This window comes from Molothrus aeneus, chromosome 18, assembly GCF_037042795.1.
Source record: "Molothrus aeneus isolate 106 chromosome 18, BPBGC_Maene_1.0, whole genome shotgun sequence".
In the NCBI taxonomy this organism is placed as follows: Eukaryota; Metazoa; Chordata; class Aves; order Passeriformes; family Icteridae; genus Molothrus; species Molothrus aeneus.
Window position 1 is genome coordinate 7,293,457 of NC_089663.1, and position 22,198 is coordinate 7,315,654.

The 22,198-nt window shown below is 39.1% G+C and overlaps 1 protein-coding gene across 1 annotated transcript; it reads right to left on the bottom strand.

Moving 5' to 3' along the window:
- Positions 1-476: 476 nt before the first annotated feature.
- On the bottom strand, positions 477-21,769 carry CHFR (checkpoint with forkhead and ring finger domains). Its single transcript, XM_066562225.1, has 18 exons — positions 21,718-21,769; positions 21,187-21,334; positions 19,257-19,356; positions 14,456-14,565; positions 12,809-12,868; positions 12,444-12,656; positions 11,545-11,760; positions 11,095-11,251; positions 10,714-10,868; positions 10,037-10,199; positions 9,132-9,274; positions 8,589-8,708; positions 8,205-8,288; positions 7,411-7,481; positions 6,708-6,795; positions 6,433-6,540; positions 5,301-5,373; positions 477-3,211 (listed from the first exon to the last, which is right to left on the bottom strand). The coding sequence occupies exons 2-18, from the start codon at positions 21,320-21,322 to the stop codon at positions 3,169-3,171; spliced, it is 2,040 nt and encodes a 679-aa protein (XP_066418322.1). The 5' UTR covers positions 21,323-21,334; positions 21,718-21,769; the 3' UTR covers positions 477-3,168.
- Positions 21,770-22,198: the final 429 nt, after the last annotated feature.

The window sequence follows — 22,198 nt, forward strand, 5'->3', positions numbered from 1 at the left end:
GTAGTCATTTGAAACCTTATAATTTATACAATTGTAATAAAGATGAACACAGTATTACAGTAATTTCATCCAGGCTGCTGTTAAATCAGGTGGTAAAATACTTGTCACTTTGGTGTTTATGGTGTGGCAAGAAACTAAAATAATAACTACTTTTTTTTAAAGTAGCAAACTTTTTAATTTGTAAGCATCTTTAAGCCCTCTTCTATTTAATAATCTTTTGCTCATATGATTTATTATACATCCTGTAGGGATTCTGATGATCCTTTGCAGTATCATCTGACACTTTTAAGGAAGTTTGAGAATGACATAAAAACTCAGGCCATTTTCAGTTACTACAAGTTCAGGGATGGTATTTGCTTGTAAAATCTCAACATTCAAATAACTAAAAGCTTCACTGAGTATTAGCAAGTGTTGCATACATCCATTTCTGTGGTGATAGTACGTGCCACAGAAGAAACACAAACAGACAACTTCAGTAGCTTTTTTTTCTTTTTTTAATTAATAACTTCTTAGTTCAGAAAAAAAAATAAACCACAAAAGAGAACTGGAAGAACTACTCTCCACCTTCTTTATAAAAGAACTTTTCTCAAACAGAGAGACTATATACCTTGTTCACCACTATGTCAAATCCTATCATAATCACCTTGGTTTCCACATCTATTCTACCACATTTCATGCTCAGCTTCCAAACATCTCTTATAAAGGAGGTGGGGATGTGCTTTAGACAGGTTAAAAATATGCTGCACCTTTAAAGTATTCAAACAATTACACCAAGCATAGTTCATACATTTATCACATTAACTATCACCTGGTAACCATACATTTAAAAAGGTCAAATGTAGAGTATGTAATACCCATGACAGATACTCTTACTTACTTAAGAGCATATAAAGATCAGGATTTATTCACCTTCCCCATCTGCAAGCCAATTTCTGATCTCTTCCTGGTACAATATAAATGACAAAAAAATCCCTTCATTCCATTGCACTACTGCAACCTTATATGCATAGAAAGGCAGATTAATTACCTGTGACAGGGAAAAGGAAGAGGGGTTTAGAAAAACAATTTGAAGAACATCTACTGCACAGGTACTTTAGATGTTAAGCACATGAGTTCTGCTGTTTGGGTTTTTTCCCCAATTTTTTTTTCTCTTATGGTCACACAATACACCCCTACACAAACATGAGTGAGTGCAAGTTACTCCTGACCAACAAAACAACTTCAGCACAAGAGGCCTGAACACCAGCACAGTGACAAGGCTGTGCTGAAAGCCCATCTGGGGTGTGGGAGTGGTGAATGAAAATGTAAAGCACATTTCTGCATATAGTGTGCAAAGGCTTGATCTCCACAACTGCACTCAATTTGCTACATGCACAGCCAGAGATGAAATGAGATCAAAACCAGCTGGGAATGGTTGTCCTGAGAAGATACAATAACCATTAAAAAATCTAAACATAAAATACAAATACAGAAGCAACAGAACATTGTTAATACTAAAAGACAGAAACACACTGTTGTTGTTAAAAGAAGTTTCAAGTAATATTCCAGATCCAATTTCAATCCTACTCACAGGAGAAAATGCCCAGAGATTAGAAAGAGAAGTCCACACCAAAGTGTATTTTTAATAGCATAAGGGCATGGTCAACAGACCCATCCTTGCGACAGCTATTTTCAAAAATAAAAAATCTAAACAGAAAGACATCATTCTAATTAGCATTCTTATTAAGATGTGCATTACTGGAAATAGTTGCTTAATTCACTGCAACCAGTAGACGTGATGTGCTGCATCATTTGTGCTCCATTATATCACAAGATACTGTGTGTACACTTTTTAACATCCAAGTATAAATCCTGCTCATAAAATAAGGCATACTTAAAACAACATGGTCTCTACAGAGGTAACTTTGCATGATTTCTTCTCATTCTGCTTCACTCTTCCAGGTATGATAAGAACAAAATTGGTCCCAGTCGAGGTTTGTCAAACATTAGCAACCAGATTATGATCATATCAATTTGTAGGGAAGGGGGAAAGTTGGGATTTCTTTGTTTTTAATGACACTTGGGACATCTCCTGAATGAGCTCTGCAGAAGGCATGAAAATAAAATCTACATTTCCTATGTCAGTGACACCAGTGTGCCCCTATCTTTATCCCTATCCAGAAATGCCTCCATATTGCTACAATTTGTCCAAATTCACTCATTTTCTGTAAGATTGTTCCTTCCAGTAAAGCTGCTATATTCTGTTTTAAGTTATAGCTTTTTCTACATTTTCACCAGTGTATGCATGCTAGAGAACAGCTGCATTGCAGAGGTACATATTTAGCACATGGTATCAAACCAAAAAAGAAATACAAAAAAAAAAGAACCAGTGTGTCCTACTGGCTGCTCTATGTCAAAAGCACTGTTTGGTCTTCTGATATAAAACACTACAGAAGTAATATTAGCAGATGTCTGTTCTGCTTCAAGTATCACCCCACCTTTAAATGTGATCTTCAAATTTTTGTGCAATTCTTTTTGTAATTTCACGTGAATAAAAACATCAACATGTCTAAACTAAGAAAGGAAACTGTACTACCTCCACTGTAACACTACACATATGGTAGAAGCTTTAAGTTGAAACAGCTGTTTATTGGATGGATTTTTTTTAAAGGAATATTAATGTGGTTTCTAGCCCAAACGCAATGGGTAGCAACAAAATATCAGACTACCGCAAAATGCAGTTACAAATATACACTGACAGCATCCTTCTTAAATATTAATGGCTCTTGAAATACCCATCAGATACTTTTACAAAACTTCTCTATTTTAAGTCTATCGATTTTTCTTAGTTTCTTCACAAGTAGTGCAAATACACTCCTTATTCTTAGGTCATCCCAAGATATGGCTGGTTTTTGTGAGTGTGATTTGTTTGTATTCTTCACTGAAGTGACACAGGGACACTGTAGTCATGAGCATGGAATGCAATGCTTGCTGGACTACCTTGGAAAAAAAAATCTACCTTATTCATGTACAGCTGTAAAATTCTACAAATTAAAAATTTCACATCAGGTTACCTGATGGAAAAGTTAATGATTCCCTGCTATGGGGGAACTGAGTAGATCCCCTGAAACCTTAAACTGTACAAGCAGTGTAACAGGCTTTTGTCCCCTCTCTACAGACTACAAGTTTTCAGTTCTTGAATCTTGTCTGTTCACAAATGTGATTGAATTTCCTAAAATAAAGAAAAACATAAGAATATTAAAATGTAACAAAGTTCTCACAAGTCAGGCAACAAAAGCAACTCATCATTTTGCACAGGGTATTTTAAACGTTAAACAGTCTAAAGCAGACCATTTACACACTAAAATCTCTTTTTCAGAACCTGTTTAGATCATACTTTACTGTCATTTTACATGTAACAGGATTTTCAACATCTCTCCTGCCTAACCCTCATTAGTTTTATTATGCACTCAGAAAACCTGTTATTAAAAAGCATTCCTCTATGCTTCTGCATACTTCAAACCCAGAAGGCAATTAAAACAGGAATCGGTGATTTAATTTTCCCCTGCAAGGTATTAGTAACTTTTAGTAGACAGCATTACACAAATCATTAAGAACTAGAATTAACTAGGCTAATTTTATATTTCAACATAAACATATTCTCTTAGTGGCTTAGAATCTTCTGGAAAGAAGAAGTTTTTCTCAGCCTGTAAGTTTTATGGGAATGGCAAATCTGTCTTCACGGATTAAACAGATAACATAATTTAGTACCAAGCACTTCTTCCCACTTCTCAAAAATATTTCACTGTTCACTCCTTGTTTTTCTCTTGCTTGGGCCATGTGGACCCTCACACACAACTGAAAGAGAACTTGAGTGTGTCATTACATGTGGAGGAAATGGTGCAAAGGAGACCCTGAACTTCCCCCTCAGCTGGATTAGATCAAAGACCAGAAAAACCTTGCTCACATAATCTAACTACTTAGTAGGACAATTTAGCTCAATTAAAAAAATTAAAATATTATCTGGATATAAAGGAGTGGTATGACAGGACTGTTTGCTTTTATGGATTTTAGAAACTAAGTGTAGTAGCCAGTAAAGGAAGGACTAATGCTTGGGGAAAAAAAAAAGAAAGAAGGAAAAAAGAAGGGAAAAAACCCCTGAGTCATTTTTATTCTAGATGAAATTATCCACAACATGAACAAAGATGACTGGTGAGTACTTTGATATTGAATTAACGCTAACATTTCAAAACAAAATCTCCTCTGGGATCACAGGCTGTCCTATAATGTGAAGTTACAGATAGCAGTGGTACTTCAAATTATATCTGCAACTTATATCCAAAATTATTTTTGAAAGCTATTTGGTAAAACCCTTGAATTTGTAAGAGACTGCAGATGAATATTTTACAAGTCTGTCTTATGATCCTGCTTGCCTGAGCTGCACAGACTGGTTATTTTCAACCCACAGTACCTGAAATATTAAAGGAATTATGCTAAGTGGGTATGTACATTGCAACATTAGAAAGATACTGCAGAACCTTCTATTCATTAAGGCAATTTCTCAATAAGGGGTAACAGCTCCTCTATCTTAAATTACACTGAGAATTTAGAGAATTATTCATAAGGCAAGAAGGATTTTTCAACCCTCTCTGAAACCAGTTAGCTCTTAGGGAGAAAATTTTTGTTTTGTTTTATGAGTCTTTAATATTTGTCTTACTACATGTACATCTTTTTATAAGAATAAAACTGCATTGGTCATCAGAGGCCTTGATATTTTTACTCGAGAAGCTTGATTTACTTTGAAAGGACATTTCTCACCAGATACCAGGAGTCCAAGGCTGGTATTAAAACTCTTGACAAGTAGAGGGTTAATCTCTTTTCAGGCTCAGTATTTAATTTTTGAGGCATGCCACATTCCTTGGGTCAGAGATGTAAGACCTACAAACTCCTCAGGAACCTGCTGTGGCTTATGTTACATGCTCCAAGCTGCTCCTGCTGCTAATTATTCCCACCAATTGATTCCTTCAATGGAAGCTGCACTTCTCTAAAAGAATCCTTCCACCCCAGTGGGTGGAAAAACAGACTCAAGAAGTGTCAGCCACGGGTTACATCAACCTACAAGTGCTGGCAGTGCCCTGATGCACAGAGGGCTCATTTCAAAGTTGTGTTAAGAACAAAAATGACAAAAAATTCCCCTATGCTCACCCAACCCTGCTTTATGCTGCAAGTTCTGGCACTTGAAAGGCTGCATTTAGATTGTTGTTGGTTTGTTTTTTTTAAGGAACACAAAGCAAAACCACCTTCCAAAGTGTAGAACTTACATGGCGTGGTGTGCTTTGACCTGAGTTCGACAGTTGCGTCCCCAGTAGCAATCAGGACGTGACGTGACAGTCACTACAAGAAGAGCAAATGAAATGCTGCATTTATTACAAAAGCCATTAAAGTGACCCAGATTATTAAGCCACTGCTAATGGTGGTTACTCATCAGAAACAACATATGATTGGCAAGAAATGACTGTAGAACTATATTGTTTCACCTTTCTGGAAACAAAGCAAACACTCTGTGAAGGACAAAAAATTAGTTTTTAATGTAATGCAGGCTTATGAAGAAAGTAATTGGTTCTCAGTGCTGTCAACTGAAGTCTTACCATTTATTTTAATAGGGATGGACTTGATTAGACACTCAGCATTTGTCTAGATGTATTTCCACACATAAGAAAAATTATTATTTTGGGTAGAGTTTGCTGCTTTCCTCCACCTTCACATACATTACAACTCAGCTGTCCAGCAGCTGAACTGAAAACTAATGCTAAGGGCAAACCAGGTACACAATTTTTGCTCATTATGCACAGCAGCACAAGCAGAGATCTCAACAACTTAAGACTGGGAAGATGCTGCTAACAGCAAGAGCTAAGTTGACAGAAGTCAAATTTAAAAGCAAACTGTTAGAACAGCTTCTGTCCCAAACTAATTTAGGTCTGAATGAGGGACAGTTGCTTGCATGCTGTTTTATACTAAAATTGTAAATGCAAATATTTAGAATCAGTTTATAAAAGCATTCTTGTTCCTAGTTGAGAGCTGGCAAAGTGTTAAATTGTTCAGAAGATGCATCATTTTATGTATTTAAGAGGGAAAAATTTAATTACAGCAATTGGTTCCTATACTGCTAATTGGTTGACTATATTCTCATTTTACTGAAATCCTCTTTTCACTCTGCAGATATTCTACAGATGAGAAATGATACTGAAAGAAAAGGTTCCATTAGGGAGTCTGAAAATAACTATACACAAGCTCAGCAGCTGACAAGTAAAGCAAGGAGCTAAGACATTAGCCCTGCAACAAGATTTGCACTGGGCTACATGAAAGTGCCAAAATAACACTGATACAAAGATAAAACTCATGTTAACTCTTTTAATTTCTTTTCCCCTCCTTACTGAGCAAAACAATCCCCACCTGGCAATTCAGCAACAGGAATATTCTGCCTGTACTGGTAGGCAAGTTCTCGAAAGCTGCGAAGGCCACAACAGTAGCAAAGCACTGTGTTCCCAGTAATTCTGTAATCTGGGGAGAAAATCAGTTTGTAAAAATGTAAGGCTTAATGAATCAGGTTTAACTAAAGAGCCAGGACTGCACTGGTTCTGTACACAGAACTCCAAACTTCTTGATAACATGGCTGAGTTACACCCAGACAAGGAGTCATGCACATGCAAACCGAACACAACACATACCTGACAACATAAAAACTCCTCTTTGAAGAGCTAAGAGACTTTCATTTAACATATTTTTCCATGTCAGACCCCTGGATGCCAGGTAATCCTGAAAAGAGCAATTTAAGTGTTTAATCTAGAAAAATCTCCAATCTTAAAGAGCAAGCAAGCCATTTATTCTCAGATAGTTACTGATAGATTTGGAAATATGTTTTCAGAATGGGTTTATGCTGATGACAAGAAAAAATTAAATACCTGTAACTTAATTAGCACGATACATTTAGACCACCAATAAAATCTTCCACTAAGTATCTTTTTTCAGATCTCCACTTTTGCCAAAAAAATTTGCAAATAGATTCATTCCAGTCACATTCTCATTTACCTCAAATCAAGATTTCACCCAGTTTACCTAATTTAGGCAACCCTGTTATAGTATGGACAAAGTATTTTCCATACAAGTTAGTGTGAAATTTAACTTGTCTGGGACAAAACATTTAACAAGCATTGCTTTCCTGGCATGTTTTTATTGAATTACTTTTCTCTTAAATGGTATCTTGGATGATCATTTGGAGCTCATTTCATCAGGCTTTTAGAATCAGGTTCTGCAAGTGACACAGTGCTGCCACTGTAAGTATCAGGCAGCACATCACTTCTATTTCATCAGTGAGCACATCTTAAACTTTGTACATTTGTTATTATCACACACAATGATTTTTAGACATACCTTTAGGATATCTGATTCATAGTGGTTGTTATTCAGGACTCCATCTAAACACTTATCACCAAGATTTATTTCTAATCAGAACAAGAAGAAGAAGAAGAAAAGTTACTATTTCTTGCCCAAACCCTGTGGCCCTCACACATTTTCTGAAGGTTCTTCTGTTTCCTGAAATAATACGCAGAGGCTCATGTGAGCACCAAGTACATGACTGCACTCAACATGTGCTAATGCATGTGATTTGTAACTTCTAGTGGCACAGACAAGATACTGAGATTTTAAAATTTCAGCTTCAGTCCACAAACACTACCAAGATGCACAAATCACCAGTGCTAATAAAGCATATTCTATTAGCTCCAAACGGCAGCCAAGTCATTCCAACTGTTCTAATTTACTTTTTTAAATGTCAAAAAAACCTTGAGTTTCAGAAGTCTGCATGTTTAAGAGGGCAAGATTCTTTTCTAATCCGATACCATCAGATGTTCAGTGCTTTTGCACTGGTTTGTATGATTCTCTTACTTGACTGAAATACACCATAGTTTTTTATAGTGGAAAGAATTGTGCTCAGTGAGTGTAGTTTCTAACCCCAATATTGTATGAAGACACAAAGTTAAATCCTCTCAAAGTTAAGACACACGCTACTTCAATTTTTTGTGTTTGTGATGTGAGGACACAGGCCTTGCTTCTTTTTGCATGACTGTGCTACAAACTAATCTGTCTCTTCAGTTACTTGAAGTTCAAGACAGGCAGACATTATTGCAAAGTGAACAGGCTGATAAGCAAAAGTTACTCCACAGTACCACAGAATGGTGCCAAGCAGCCAAAACACGCCATGCGAGTGCAGCCCCAGTACAAGTGACAGAAGGGCTGCAGACAAACTGTGCCTGTAAAATAACAAAGAAAACCCTTGTAAGGACCTGAACACAACAAAACTCAACAGCTACCACTCTCATAAATCAGCAACAACAGAGCCCTAATAAACTTGGTTGAAAAAAGGTACAACTTTCTCATTTAAAATACATTCTTCAAAGGACTAATAAATTCTTTAAAGGAAGATTCTTGCATGCTGTCACTACAAGCACCCAAATAAAGAAGATTCATACAAAAAACAGTCTTCCAAGTAAATTTAAGTTTAATAATAAATGAGAGAGTTCTGTAGAAAATAAAATAAAAAGTGTACACACATTGCTGAGGAGCAACATGAGGATTCTGTTCCCGCTCCGCTCTACGGTCAGGCATTGGCTGAAAGCAGCAGGTGCATATTACATGACTTCCTTGAGCGGGACACACATATTCCTGAACAGCTGGATAAGTTAAAAAAAAAGATTGAACAATTTACACAAGTGCAATTTGGATGAGGAATCTTAGTGAATATTAACGACATAAAAATCTTGAAGTAACAAGCAACCTTTTTACAAAGACTCTGTGAAGCAGCAGAAAAACAGCATTCAAACTTCTGAACTGCACATCTGTGTAAAATATTTCAGAATGTAAAAAAGGTTAAGAACTTTTCAACCATCTCATCAACCATCAGCAACCCATTTTGGACAATCACAGCCAAATCCTGCATTTGCAAAGACATTGGTGTGGAGTTGCTCTCACAGTCCTGTGGGAGGGAGTGATGATATTCAAGGGGCCCTTCCAACCCCAGCCATTCTGTGATTCTGCCCTGAGTGTCTGAGTTGCAGTATTTCAGTGCTGCACTGCTGGGGCAATGTGACACTGACCTGCAGGGAAGTTGGCAGAGGTTGATGGAGCATCTCCCAGAGCCTGCATTCCTCCTGCCTCTGTCTCCTGGCCTGTGCCAGGCACAGTTGGAACAGAGTGTCTTCGGTATCCTGGGCACTGTCTGCATACTATATATGGTTGACTGAAAGAACAATATGAAATTATACCAAACAAATGCAAATACAACTTAGGGCACTATGCTAGACAAGGTTGGTCAGACTCTCAAAGTTTAAATTTAGGATTTCCTCGTTCAGTAACAGATGAAAGCTTATGTAACTCAGTACCTAGCTCTGCTGTAGCTGTGACAGATAAAAGCTTTGGGTTTTGTAGTATTTCTCAAGAAGTTTTAAACCAAAAGGTAAAGGAAAAAAAGAGCAATGGGACTGAAAGAGAGAGGAACAAAGTTGGAATAGTTATCTACAAGAATTCTTCTGTTCCCCTGTAGATATTCAGCAAAAAAATGTTTGCTGTTGAAAAAAAAAAGAGGAGGTATTTTAGTACTTGGGAATTCCTAGAGTGAAGCATCATCTGCTTTAGTACCATACACCAAGTGAAAGCAGCCACATAAAGCACAATAATTGCAAACACATTCATAGGATCATGGACTTCTTTATCTCCTGATAAGATCTTAGCCAGAAACCTGTCTTTTTTTTATTGCACGATTCAATACAGAACTGTTGGTCACAAACTGAATCTTACTGGATTTCTAGGAAGTTCATATTTCTGGTGATGGCTCAAGGCTCAAAAGGATGGCCAGCAAAACTACCAAGGATGAACTTAATCTGCAAACAGGTCCTGGCAATGATCATGGAAACACTATCAGCAATAAGAGCATTTGTAAAACTAGCTCAGTTTGTGGGTCTGTGCATTCAAACATAGGCATACAACCTAAAAACAGACATACCTGATATCTGAGGATTCACTATCTACATCAGACAACTCCAGTAAATCTTCAGAACTTCCCTCCTCATCTGAAAAGGATCTCCGCACCTTAGGCTGCAACATGTCTTGAGTAATTTTGTTTCTGGCATCCATGCTCCGAACATCCTCTTCATTGCGACATTTATCTGGCAGGAGAACCAAATTCCAATTTCAAGAGAAAATAACACCCCACATCTCTTATCTGCACTCTACTTTCTTAATGCAGTTACCATTACTGTGTTTTCATTTCCCAAAGTCTTGGTTTTGGATGAGAGAGTTCTAGATCATCTTAGTTAAATTTCCCTCTCTGTTAAGGAGGTCCAGTATCAGGCAACTTAAGTTTTGTTTTTGTTTAAAGAGGTCATGATCAACGTTAGTTAAATCCACATGCAAGTATGTTTTTCAAAAGTATCCTTCTCATGATGAAGTAACAAATTAAAATGAAGCATTCTTAGCACACTCACATTATTAAATTACCTTCCACAGGTTATTATGTCATTTAAATGCACTTGTTTTCTGACAAGCCATGTCAGAGAAAACAGCAGGGTTAAAAACCACACATTTTATAGGTATTTTATAGACAACATTGCGTCCTGACATCAGTTATACAGCTCATGTGTGAAATCCATTGGATTCTGCCACAGACACTGTTCAACTTGCCTGGATGCTGAATCAGATAAGCTTCAACCAAGTTGTTCAATATGTGATTTTTACAAATACGTTCTACTGGACAACGACAAGTTGGACACAAAGATGATCTTTCCATCCATCCTGAGTAGCAGGCAGCACAAAAAGTATGCATACAAGGCTGCAGGCTGGAAAAGAAAGAAATGGAGTCAAAATACAAGTCTTTCATTTTTTTCAGATACATCCATAACCCTGAAAAAACTATTTAGCATTAATTTGACTATCTACATAGGGTAGGAAAAGGAAAATCAAGAGGGTTGTGAAAATGCTGATTATCCTGACCTCCTCAAACAGCTGTCACTGAATGTCTTGCATTATTACCACATGATTAAAGCTTTTGTCACTCTTACATACCTTACACAGTCATGCAGCAGTTCTTGGCAGATAATGCAAGTTAACGTCTCTTCCATCTTATCTGGTTTCACATTTGATGTTTTTGCATCTTCAGAGCCAATTTTAATTATACATTCACTTGGAGCTGCTGGTGAAAGATTTGGACAAGTATCTTCATCTACAAAGACAGAAGGAGATAGTTTTTAAAGCTTTTTTTAACTTATTTTTATTCAAGTATTAAAAAAATCCCCGAAAGATCTGCACTGATTGACTGTTCACTGGCAACAGTCCCAAAAGAGGTTCTTGCTTTACACACTACAGCTTCTGCTACTGAAGACATTATTTTCATGGGACCAGAAATCAAGCAAGTGAGACACAAGAAACAAGCTGAAGGACTGATGACAGCTGTTGTAATTCAGTTTGGAGGGGTGGGGGTGAGGGTTAAGTTGCAGAATACTGTAGTATACTAGCCTCCTTTTCGTTTCTTCTTAGCAGGTTCCAAACCTTCCTCCTCCCCTGTTCTTTGAGAATCTGATTCTGCATTTTCTTTGTCAGTGATTTCTGGAGCAATTGCAGAAGCTTCAGCATTCACATCCACCTTTTCATGCTTGTCGTGCAGTGCTCTTACACACATGGATTCTGAGACGGGGAAAGCAGGCACAGGAGTGACAACTGAGGACTGTGATCCTATAAAACAAAACCAGAAATATGAACATGGCTGCACACAGCTATGGGATGTGTGAAAACAAAAGGTACTCAAACTGATGTGGCAGATGCATCAATCCAAACATCTGAATAGGAAAAAGTGGAGCAGAAAAGCAAAGTCTGCGTAACTTACTAAACACACTCTGAACCAATCTGCTAATTGGAAAACCTGGGGGAAAAACAACCTATTAGTTGTGTAACCCTACTTAAAATCCCCATTCCTTTTTCAGCTGGGGAGTATTTATTCTTAAGACTATTATCCACACCAGGTCTTCCTGACAAAGATGCCAGGCCATGGTTATGCAATCCTGATCACACGTAACAGGTTGGGATCACAGCAAAGGGAAAGCTTTGTTTCCATAGGAGCCAGTGAGGTCCCATGAACTGCTGACAAATGCATACAGGAATTCTCACAATTCCTGCACTCATCCATCCCTGCCTGTCCATAGAGAGAAAGTTAAACTGCACATATCCACCTGATATTTTCACTAGAACTTTACAAGGCAAATTCTAGACCGAGATAGGGGTAAAAGATGAATCTGTTTAAATTAAAAACTGGAGTAACAGTTGATGAGCTGGACTCAGTGATCCTGATGGGTCCCCTCCAAACTGAGCATATTCTGTGACTGTACGATCAAACTTTAACTACTTGACCCAAGTCTCACCAGATGTAGATGGATTATCCTGCTGAACAGATGCAGACTCAACTGGAGAGGTAGGAGAAGCATTAAAGAGGTTTGATGTAGAAGTAGATGGCTGTGGTTCCTCATAGCAAGACTGAGTAGCTGACAGTGATGAGGTAATTTGGGTCTCATCATTACTTCTTCCTGTACCTGAGGTATCTTTGGTCACATGGCATTGGTTTTCTACATTAACTTCTACAGTTGGAAGGGGGGAAAGGAAAGAAAAATATCTTTGTGACAATCAACACATCATGGCTTCAAAATTCCAAGGAATCAAACTCTCTCAAGAGGGTTACATTAGTCATTGGAGCTTACTCCTCTCCATGGATCTTGAATTACTTCCTTACCTACTGGTTCTTGAGTTGCATCATGTTTTGTGTTTAAGGATTCATAAAGATAAGCAACATCTGAAAGAGATTTAAAAATATTAATCATAAGAGATTTAAAAATATTAATCATGCTCTTGAAACAAAAAATTCACTTAATCCCACATAAACAACTTCTATTCACAAGTGGCTGCATCCCTAAAGTGTCTGACAATGGAAGAGGCAAATGAGGGGTCACCTCAATAGTACCATGTTAATACTCCTACTTAGGAGGCAATTAGGAGCAGCACAGCAAGATCTTTTCTTCCCAGGAAACCAGGCAGAGCAGCTTTTGTGTGACGTTTAACTTGTGCCAGCCATGGAACCAGAGGCTTAATCATTTCTTAAACCTAAAATCTGCTCTGTCAGAACAGACTGTATTTTTACTGATACTTGAATCAAAGTTCTTCGAAGAAGCTTATTATTTCTGAGCTCACTTCTCAACCTCTTCAATCAATATTATTTCATTTCTTTGTGAGATACATGAACTCTCAAAAATACAGACTGGGACATGCCATAAGTTTCAGCCAGAAACTAATTTAGAATCTATTAATAAAACCAACTGGATAATATCCTTTTCTTTTCAATCTTACTTGAATTTAATATTGTTCCAAAAATTCCTCTACCTTGCTACATTTTTGTCACCACCAACCACCTACAAGCAAATAAGACTGTCTTAGTTTGCAGCAATCCTTTTTCTGATCAGAAGTTAAAATTGTGTCTCCTTCAGTAGGACTTAGAATAGCCAAACAGGCATGCCCTAAATTTTTCCTCTGTGTTTGAAGATAGAAAAGCTGAAAAAGCAAAACTGGAGGCTTGGTAATTTAAGTACTTATTAACCCAAACAGAAATCAGTGATTCAGTTCATTGCCTGGAAAATTCACCCAAGTGATTCATCTAAGCAGCATAAAGTGCAATAGTGCCAGCTCAGAAAGGATTTGTGAGATAAACTCCACAGACAGAAAAATACAGCTTATCACTGCTTCATGTAACATTTACACTAGACAGCATAAATCTGTCTGTATATAAATTAACAGCAATTTCATAAAGGAAGTATTTAAACAGTGAGTATGTATCTAGAATTTTTAAATAAACAGTTTATATGTTTATTACTGTATGAAAACCGTAAATACAGCATTGTTCCAGGTTTATCAATTCTACTTTCACTGTAAGGCTTTCCCCATCTCCCCCCCATTTTGCCTCTTCCCTCTTTAAAACAAAAAAGCCAACCTACATACACAAAAAACCTACATACACAAAACAAAGCTTTTGCAGCCTTTCCTACTGGTGCTAAAAACTGCTTCACTGGGATATATAAAGTATCACTAACTACCCCAGCAATTTGACTTCTAAAAGAAGCACTGGACATGTGATTAGAACCTCATTACTTACCATTCCATGCATTAGTTCTACCAAAATTACTTCTAGGCACATTTAAATTTCAGACAGTTGCTCAGATTTGTCTCTGTAAAAACTGGCACATCCATGACCTCTTCTCCAGAGACTTGTTTTTAAACACATTTCTCTTTAAAGCAGAAGTACTCAATTTTATTATACTGATATTTCTTTTCCCTCATGACTCAAAAGAAAATGACTAAGCACACCATTTAAAAAGTATTATTCACTTACTGTTCTCTGGCTCATTTTTTCTGTAAACAACATAGATCACATCCCCAGTCTGTAATGGGTATGTCTGCTTCTTAACCACTTTCAGTTTATTAATTACTGTTCCATTAGTACTGTAAAGAAAAAAGATAACTTAGCATAAATGTTTTCATAATTACACGGGAGAAGGAAGGGAAAACACAAGATACATTTAAAGAAGAAAAGCTGTTGGCTGCCCTCTAAAAACGTAAGTTGACTAAAAATTAAAAAAAAAAAAAAAAAAAAAGTCTAACAACAAAAAATTTCTCCCAAAGACAGAAATGCAGAGCTACTGGAACTTCAAAGTTCATTTGCACTACCGGTTAAAGAGATGGCAGTTGACAGACAAAAGACCCTTGATATTTGGCTAATGTCCCCAAATAATCAGATGATTGTTTCTGTACAATAGTCTCCACACTTTAAGTATAAAACCAAAAGGACAATACAAGTTCTATTCAAAAAGTTCCAGGCTGTGTTTTCCATTTAATACTGGAAATCTCCTGAGATGCTCTGTGACAAAGGAACTTCTCCTGTACAGTCAGGGATGTCATGCAGTGTTGATTTTTTTGCCCCCTCCTCCTTCAAAAAGGAAAAAAACCTAAAATTGTGAGTTTACTTGGACTGTTTGCAACTTGAAATTGAGAAGTTAACAAGGTGAAAAAAAGTGATATATAATGAAAGATGAGTTGGAATGAATTATTTTGTTATTGATAAAAAATTAAATACTTGTAGAAGAAATTAAACTAGGGAAAACGAAAATGCAGAGCATTGCTGATTAATTTCTTTATCCCCTTAACTATGGGGGATGTTGTATACACAAGCCATTAATGTTTTATAATAAAGTCAAGTTATTCAAGTACTGAATAATTCCAGCTCACTTGCAGTAAGCATCCCTCAGGGCTGCAGCCCTCTCGAATTTCAGACTTCTGCCACTCAAAATCTCAGCAACTGGTACAAAATATGAATGAACAGAAAATACCTGCTTTTCCTCCTCTGCAGAGCAGCTGCAAGAAATAACAGCAAAGCTGTGCTGCCACCTCCTGGAGGCACGGCCCATGCCCAGGGCACTGTGGACTGGCCCTCACTGCAGGGGAGTTTTTTGGAAATAAACACCTTCCCCCTTGTCTTTTCTAACACAAAAGTATGAATTCAAGGTTCAAACTGAAAACCAAGCCCTTTGGAAGCACTACAGCAAGTCGTGACCAAGGTATCAGTTCTTGGTCTTGCTGCTGCAGCTGCTTCCACAGTCTATGTGGCTGAATCAACTAATCCAACACAAATGAGATGCTACTTTAAACTTTCAAGAAATTAAATAAAAAAATTTGGGCCACATTGATGAAACGTCAAGCTGCTCCTACAAGAAAGAAAACTACTCCTAGCTTATCCTTTTCCCCTCAGGCATACAGGTGTTGGCTAGGCTGAAAGACATAAGCACTGAAGAACCAGCAGAACAGAGAAATCACTAATGATTGCCAAAGGTGAGCAATTAAGAGGAAAACAGAATTTCAGTCCCTCTGTTAAAAACAACACTGATTTTTTACTTCATACTGATGGTAGCGATAACATTTAAAAAAATTATGTTGAAGCAAAAATTGTATCTCCTTCGATTGCCAAATAAATAGTTAAGTTTACACCGACCTCTGAAACCTGTCAGAAGTCCTTTAACAAAACTAGGAAACATGAAATTTGACCTCCTCAGTTTTCCAGAAGGCATCTCCTATCTGCCCCAAGTGTTCTAGACCTTCTTTTATAATAAATCAGCTGAATACAAGTAACAAGACTTGTCTTTTACTGAATTTTAACTTCTACGGGCAATTCCTAGCCCCAACATTTCACTAAACATAGGTGGGGGGAAATGTCCCAATAATGTATTTTATGCAGTAACTCTGTCATGACTGCCAAGTTCCAAGATTATTCTGGGGGACAATAACACAAGGTATTTTTAGGGAAAGGAAAAAGCCCAAAATATGACACATCTAATAACCCACTCAGGCTTGGTTTCACAAAGCAAGATGCAGAAATAGCTATGCAAGACCCTATTAATCAAATTGACCACAGACAGCCAAATCTTTTCAGTTGTGTAGTTACAGAGACTTCAGTGAGAGCTGACTAATGAATTATTTGGCACACATGGACCCAAATGAAATAGGAATAAATGGATATCACTTGACACAGAAAATCATAAGCTTTTCTTCAATGCATCGGTAAATGAAAGCAGTTGTATTTATCTCTCAGCCAACAACCAAAGGGAAAAAATTATTCAGCTATCCCAGCTAATTGTATCAGCCTTTCACTTCCAATTCCAGGCTTTAGCATGAGGCTTTTAACAGATATAGTGACATTCCAGATTAATGTTGTGGGTAGACACACATGATAAATTATGACATTTATACATTCTTCTGTGTTTCAAATTAAGCTCCCTATAAAATAAGTAGAAAGTACAATGAGAATCCCAAATACAAAGGCCATTCATTAGGACTAGATATTGAATTGATGCCAACTGGCTGTACCATTTTTCAAGTGGAGAAGAAAAACAGTACTATCAGATATAAAACGTGTTGTGAAACTATGTCACAAAATGTTCCAATGTCACTTTTTTAATCAGTGAACGAAAAAAGTCAAGTCTTGACTCAATTCCAATGTGGTTGATGACTCTACAGTTTCATTAATGAACCATAAATTCTGTTTACTTCCCAATCCCATCTGCGGTGCAGAATTGATATGAACAGCTTCACTCAGAACAAGGCTACTTTTGAAGTAGATGAATGATCTATGTATTGTAAGAAACTTTTATATCCTTCCAAGAAAAATGCCAGCCTAATAATTTCTCCTATTTATTTGCATCCATCCAGGAAAAGAATGTAGTTTATGCTAAAGCTTCTGGGTTAACACTTATCTGATATTAAAGTGCATATAATCCTGAACACACTGTAAACTGAAATGAGTTTTGAATTCTATTAAGGTACAGAATCCCTTCTATACTGTAATTCTCCACTCTCTCAATGGTCATAGACATAGTTTTGACTGGAGGGTGAGGAGAATTCAGCAGCAGAAGGGACACCAGCACCAACTGCAGATCAACCTCTGATTTACCCAGAGAGTATCTGCTTGCCTGTCATATGAGTATCAGCCTTGTCTAAATTGTTTCCTGATCAGAAACATCACCTACTACTTAGAATCTTAAAAGGAAAAAGCCTACACAATAACAAGAAATTACACTAGTTGCCTTTAACATTTTTTCAAAACGGAGAATCTTAGGACTGATTTTACTGGAAGAAACCCAACTGCTGCTCCACTGTGTTAGGTCAGCTTGTACAATTTGTTTTCTTTCAAGCAGTATTAAGCAACTACTGCATGGTTTGGAAAATAAAACAAAAACATATCCCAAAAGAGGGCGAGTCTGAGTATTTTATTTTACTATTTGCTAACTTTTAGCTTTTGCTACTTCCAAACTTTTATTTACTCAATAATTTTGAATGCTCTACACATTTTCTTTCACTTGCAAATTTCGGGTAATTCTTTTAAAGTACATTCAAGGATTCATTATGCTATCAGAAGACAAAATGTTGGCTATCTACATATATTTGATTATATTCTTTGGATTAGACACGGAGAAACAAAGTCCACTGAGTTTGACTGTCCCACACTCACTCCCTCCTTCAATGCATTCCTCTTCACCAGAAAAATCTGAGCTTGACCACAGCAATGTTTCCAAATTATTTTCCACTTCAGAGAAGAAAAAGCTGACCTTGCAGTATTTTTCTGTGACTCTGAGCATCTGTACTGCCAACTCAAACATTCAAGAACCATCTTCTTTCAGCCTGATTTTTGGGACTCATCTGCTATTTGGCACAAACATTGGAAGACCCAGAAGAACCAGAAGGATTTTCTGCAAGCAGTCATATCAAACCTGTTTGGTTTCTTGATTCAGCAATTGGCAGCCACACTTCAACTCACAAGAGGGAGAGCACTCCAGGGATTTACTCTTTGTTAGATTCACAGAAGGGTAACAGGCACAAGCAGCTCCCTGGCAATGCTCCATGGTGCAGCCTTTCTGTTACACTACCTTGTCACAAGCCTCACCTTCTCATGAATATACTATACACAAAATTAATTTGGTTTTGCTAGTTTTCAGCTGGCTGCACCTTCTGCCTCAGGGGGTGGCTAAGGGAAAAAAATAGGCAGGAATGTTTCTGCAACATGCACAATTTATTTAGCTTGTTCTATCACAACATTGGTCTAAACCAATTCTGCCAGGGACAGTTTCTCAGGTGAGATTTATAGCTACACTCTGAGGCTGCCATGACAGGCAAACGTGGTTTGGTTTGTTGTCTGGAACATCCTGAAATTTAGGATTATACTGGAGAATGACAACTATAAACCTTTCCCAGACTTCCCAGCGAATCTTTTTTTCCCCAAAAAATTTAGCATTCTGTCCCACAGGTTCTGGGAGTATAAACCCTGCAGGAATCTATCCTGGATATCCTGGATCTATCTCTAATTACAACCTTGAAGAGGAGAGGGAATTCACCCTTTTCGGGTTTGCAGATGACAACAAAGCAGGGGCAGAGCTGCCATCAGGGGCACTTTGGCAGGCCAGCAGAATGTGCCCATGATGTACAAAGATAAAGAGGAAAGTTTCACATTTGAGATTGTGAAGGATATCATGTTCAATCCCTGTTTCAACCCTGAAGGCAATTAAATATATTATGGTTAGTATAATAGGGTTAGTATAACCTGCTAAGCTTTTGACAAAGTCGCTCCAAGAACATTCTGAGAAACCAACCTTGTATCTTCCAACGACACTTGACCAGACTCTTCATCCACTATGATTTTACAGTGATCTCCAGACACCAACTTGTTGCCAGGGAAAGATAAGTCACAGCCTTAAAAAGAAAGATTTTCCAGCAAGCTTAAAAATACACATTACACAGTCAGATCAGCATTCTACATGGCTATAAATGCAACATAAACTGACTCATGTACATCTGCAATAGTTCAAAACTTCTGCTGTCACACAGGCAGCAACAGAGCCTAGTGTGAGACACATAAATACAGGCGGTGAGATAGCCCCATGTGCTGATATAACCATTGCAACCATGTGAAGATCTTTCAGTTCCCTTTTTCCCCCAGTCCTAGCCTTCAAAGATGGAAATCAAATCACAATTACTCTGTTCTAGAGTGCTACAGAAATATCCACACATATCTGAGGTGCTCAATTTAACTCCTAAAGGCACACATGTCACAGCACGCAGCTCTTTTTCCACATCATTGTAATGCTGTTTCATTGGGTTTAACTTCTGTTTTATTCTGATGTATTGGGGGGAAGTAGTAGGAACAAATAACTGGTATTAAAAAAATACGTAAAAATTATTATCCTGTTCTATCTCACAGCCTTTTGCTTGTTTTTAAACAGGAAAGCTTTCCTCATCTCTGTTGACAACATTATTATGTTAACAAAACTGAAGAGAATTACACAGCCAGGACTAAGACTTAGGGGTACACAGGAGAAGTGTCATGATGAAGTGATAAAAATCTTCCTACCTACAACTCAAGGGCTCAGAGAAAATCTTGTCTTTTTACCTCACTTTAACATTGAATATTCAAAGCAACACTCAAGGTTCTCCACAATCTCTCACAAAGGACTCAAAGCACTAGCTTACACCAAAGCTATAATTAACAACCATGATTCCCCTCCACCTATTCACACTGTGAGTGAACTGATCTCAACAACAGATCCAGCTGGAAAGCAGCTAACTTATATTGCTTATAAAGTCACAATTTGGTATTCTAGTAACCATCCATTTAACTAATCCATTAGCAAACAGCTATGGAAAGCTGTTTGCAACTGAACAAGAAAAATTTCACCTTTTTTTCTACCAGACAACCCTCAAACAGACACCAGCTTGAAGAATTTACCCACAGCTTAATGATAAGCAATCTCAATAAATACCACCAACTCTAAATTTGCAAAACATTTTCCCTATAAGACACTGTCTGCCTTTCTCATAGAGCTATAGCATCTGGTGTTTGCTCACAACTAATTACAGGAAGTGACTGATCAGCCAAACAGCCTGAACTGATGAACAGGAAAAAGAAAATTAGCACTGTCAAGGCAGCTTAAAAGAAAGTTAAACCACTTCAGTCCTTGTTTCAAATACAGTGAGCATGAAATGCTTTAAAATAAAGGCAAGTAGTACAAGTCCTAGACTCTGGGAATAAAGCTTTCAAATCGACTCTCAGAGAAACTTTCAGTACTTGTTGGCAGTCTTTATAAGGCCAGAAGAATTAAGGGCTTTTATGTGGGTGTTTTCTTCTCTGTGAAGACAAAGCATTTTGCATTGCAGTTCCAACTTATTTTAACCACAGAAACGAAACTAGAACGTAAACAAGACTGAAGCACAGAAACTTCTGAATCAACAATCGGGTTTCCTTATTTACACAAACTGCCACAGACTACCAGACTACCTAAAAAGGCACTCTGACTTTAAAACGTGTCACAAGTTACCGAAAAAGAAACGGTCAGCATAAAACTACTTATTCGCACAGCTGAGGTAAATTGGGAATTCAGGGGGGCCTGGCAAACACCTCCAACAGCTGGAAGCACCAAACCCAGCTAGTTTCAGTCCAGCTCCCAGCGCTGTAAAGGCCAGGAGGGGGGATGGCTGCTGTCCCCCACCACCGCCCCAGGCCAGCGCAGCCCGTCCCTGTCCCACCTTTCTTCCGCCCAATGGTCCATTCTCTTTTCAGCAGCAGGACGTGCGGCTCTGCCTCATCAGCACCCAGCCGGATCAGCTTCCCCCAGGGCTGCGGCTGCTGCTGGCTCTGCTCGCCTCCTTCCGACTGCTCCATTTGGATTCACATCTGACAAAAACAAACAAAGCGAACCCAAACCCCATCACCACACGGCACCCGGGGCGGCACAGCGCTCCCTGGCCCCCCCCCGGGGCCGGGCCGGGCCGGGCGCACCGCTGCCCCGCAGCCCCTTCGCAGCCCCGGGGCTCTCCCGGCCCCGCCGCTCCCTTTTGTGCGGCGCCGCCAAACCCTCCCTCCCGCTCGGCCCCCCGCAGCCAGCCCAGCCCCTTCCCTGCGCCCCCACCCCGCAGGGCCGCTCCCCTCCCCGAGCCGGGAGAGCCAGCGGGGGCGGCCTCCTTCCGTCCGCTGCCTTCCCAGGAGCGGGGCGGGGGCGGCCGGCGAGGCCCGGGGGTGCGGCGGCCCCGCGGCGCGGCCCGTCCCGGGCCCCTCACCCCAGCGCCGCGGCCCGGGCGACTCCTGTCAACAGACATTGCCCCATCAGCTGATGCGGCCGGGGCGGGCCCGCGCGCCCATTGGCCGGCGTACCGGCGGGGCGGGCCTTCCGCCGCCCGCCAGCGAGCTGCGCCGGGCCGGCCGGAGCGCCGCCGCTTCCGGTGAGGCCGCGCCGCGCGCCGCCCGTAGGGAAAAGCAGGGATGCGGAAGGCCTGAGAAGCAGTAACGCCCCGGCGGCCATCTTGGATATGGGCAGGAACTTCGGGTGTGGGGGAAACAGGCTGCGCGCCGCCATCTTTGTTACGGGCAGATCTGTCGCCTCACCGCCACCGTGCGTGCTCGAAGCCGGCTGAGGTGGTTTCAGCGGTCTCATCCACAAAAAAATTGTTATAGTTTAACTCTTGGATGTTGAGCAGGCATTGGTTTGCCAGCAGTGGCTAAAAAAGCAACACACGCTGCTGTTCCAGGGCCAGGCTTTCA

Bases quoted from the DNA above. Each gene is read 5' to 3' on its own strand.
- CHFR (XM_066562225.1), bottom strand. From the start codon at position 21,322: ATGGAGCAGTCGGAAGGAGGCGAGCAGAGCCAGCAGCAGCCGCAGCCC. The intron at 11,252-11,544 runs GCTAGTATACTA...CTGTCTTTGTAG, and splicing joins TAAGAAGAAACGAAAAGGAG to ATGAAGATACTTGTCCAAAT. The intron at 7,482-8,204 runs GTACTGTGGAGT...TGTTCTGATTAG, and splicing joins CTGCTTGGCACCATTCTGTG to AAATAAATCTTGGTGATAAG.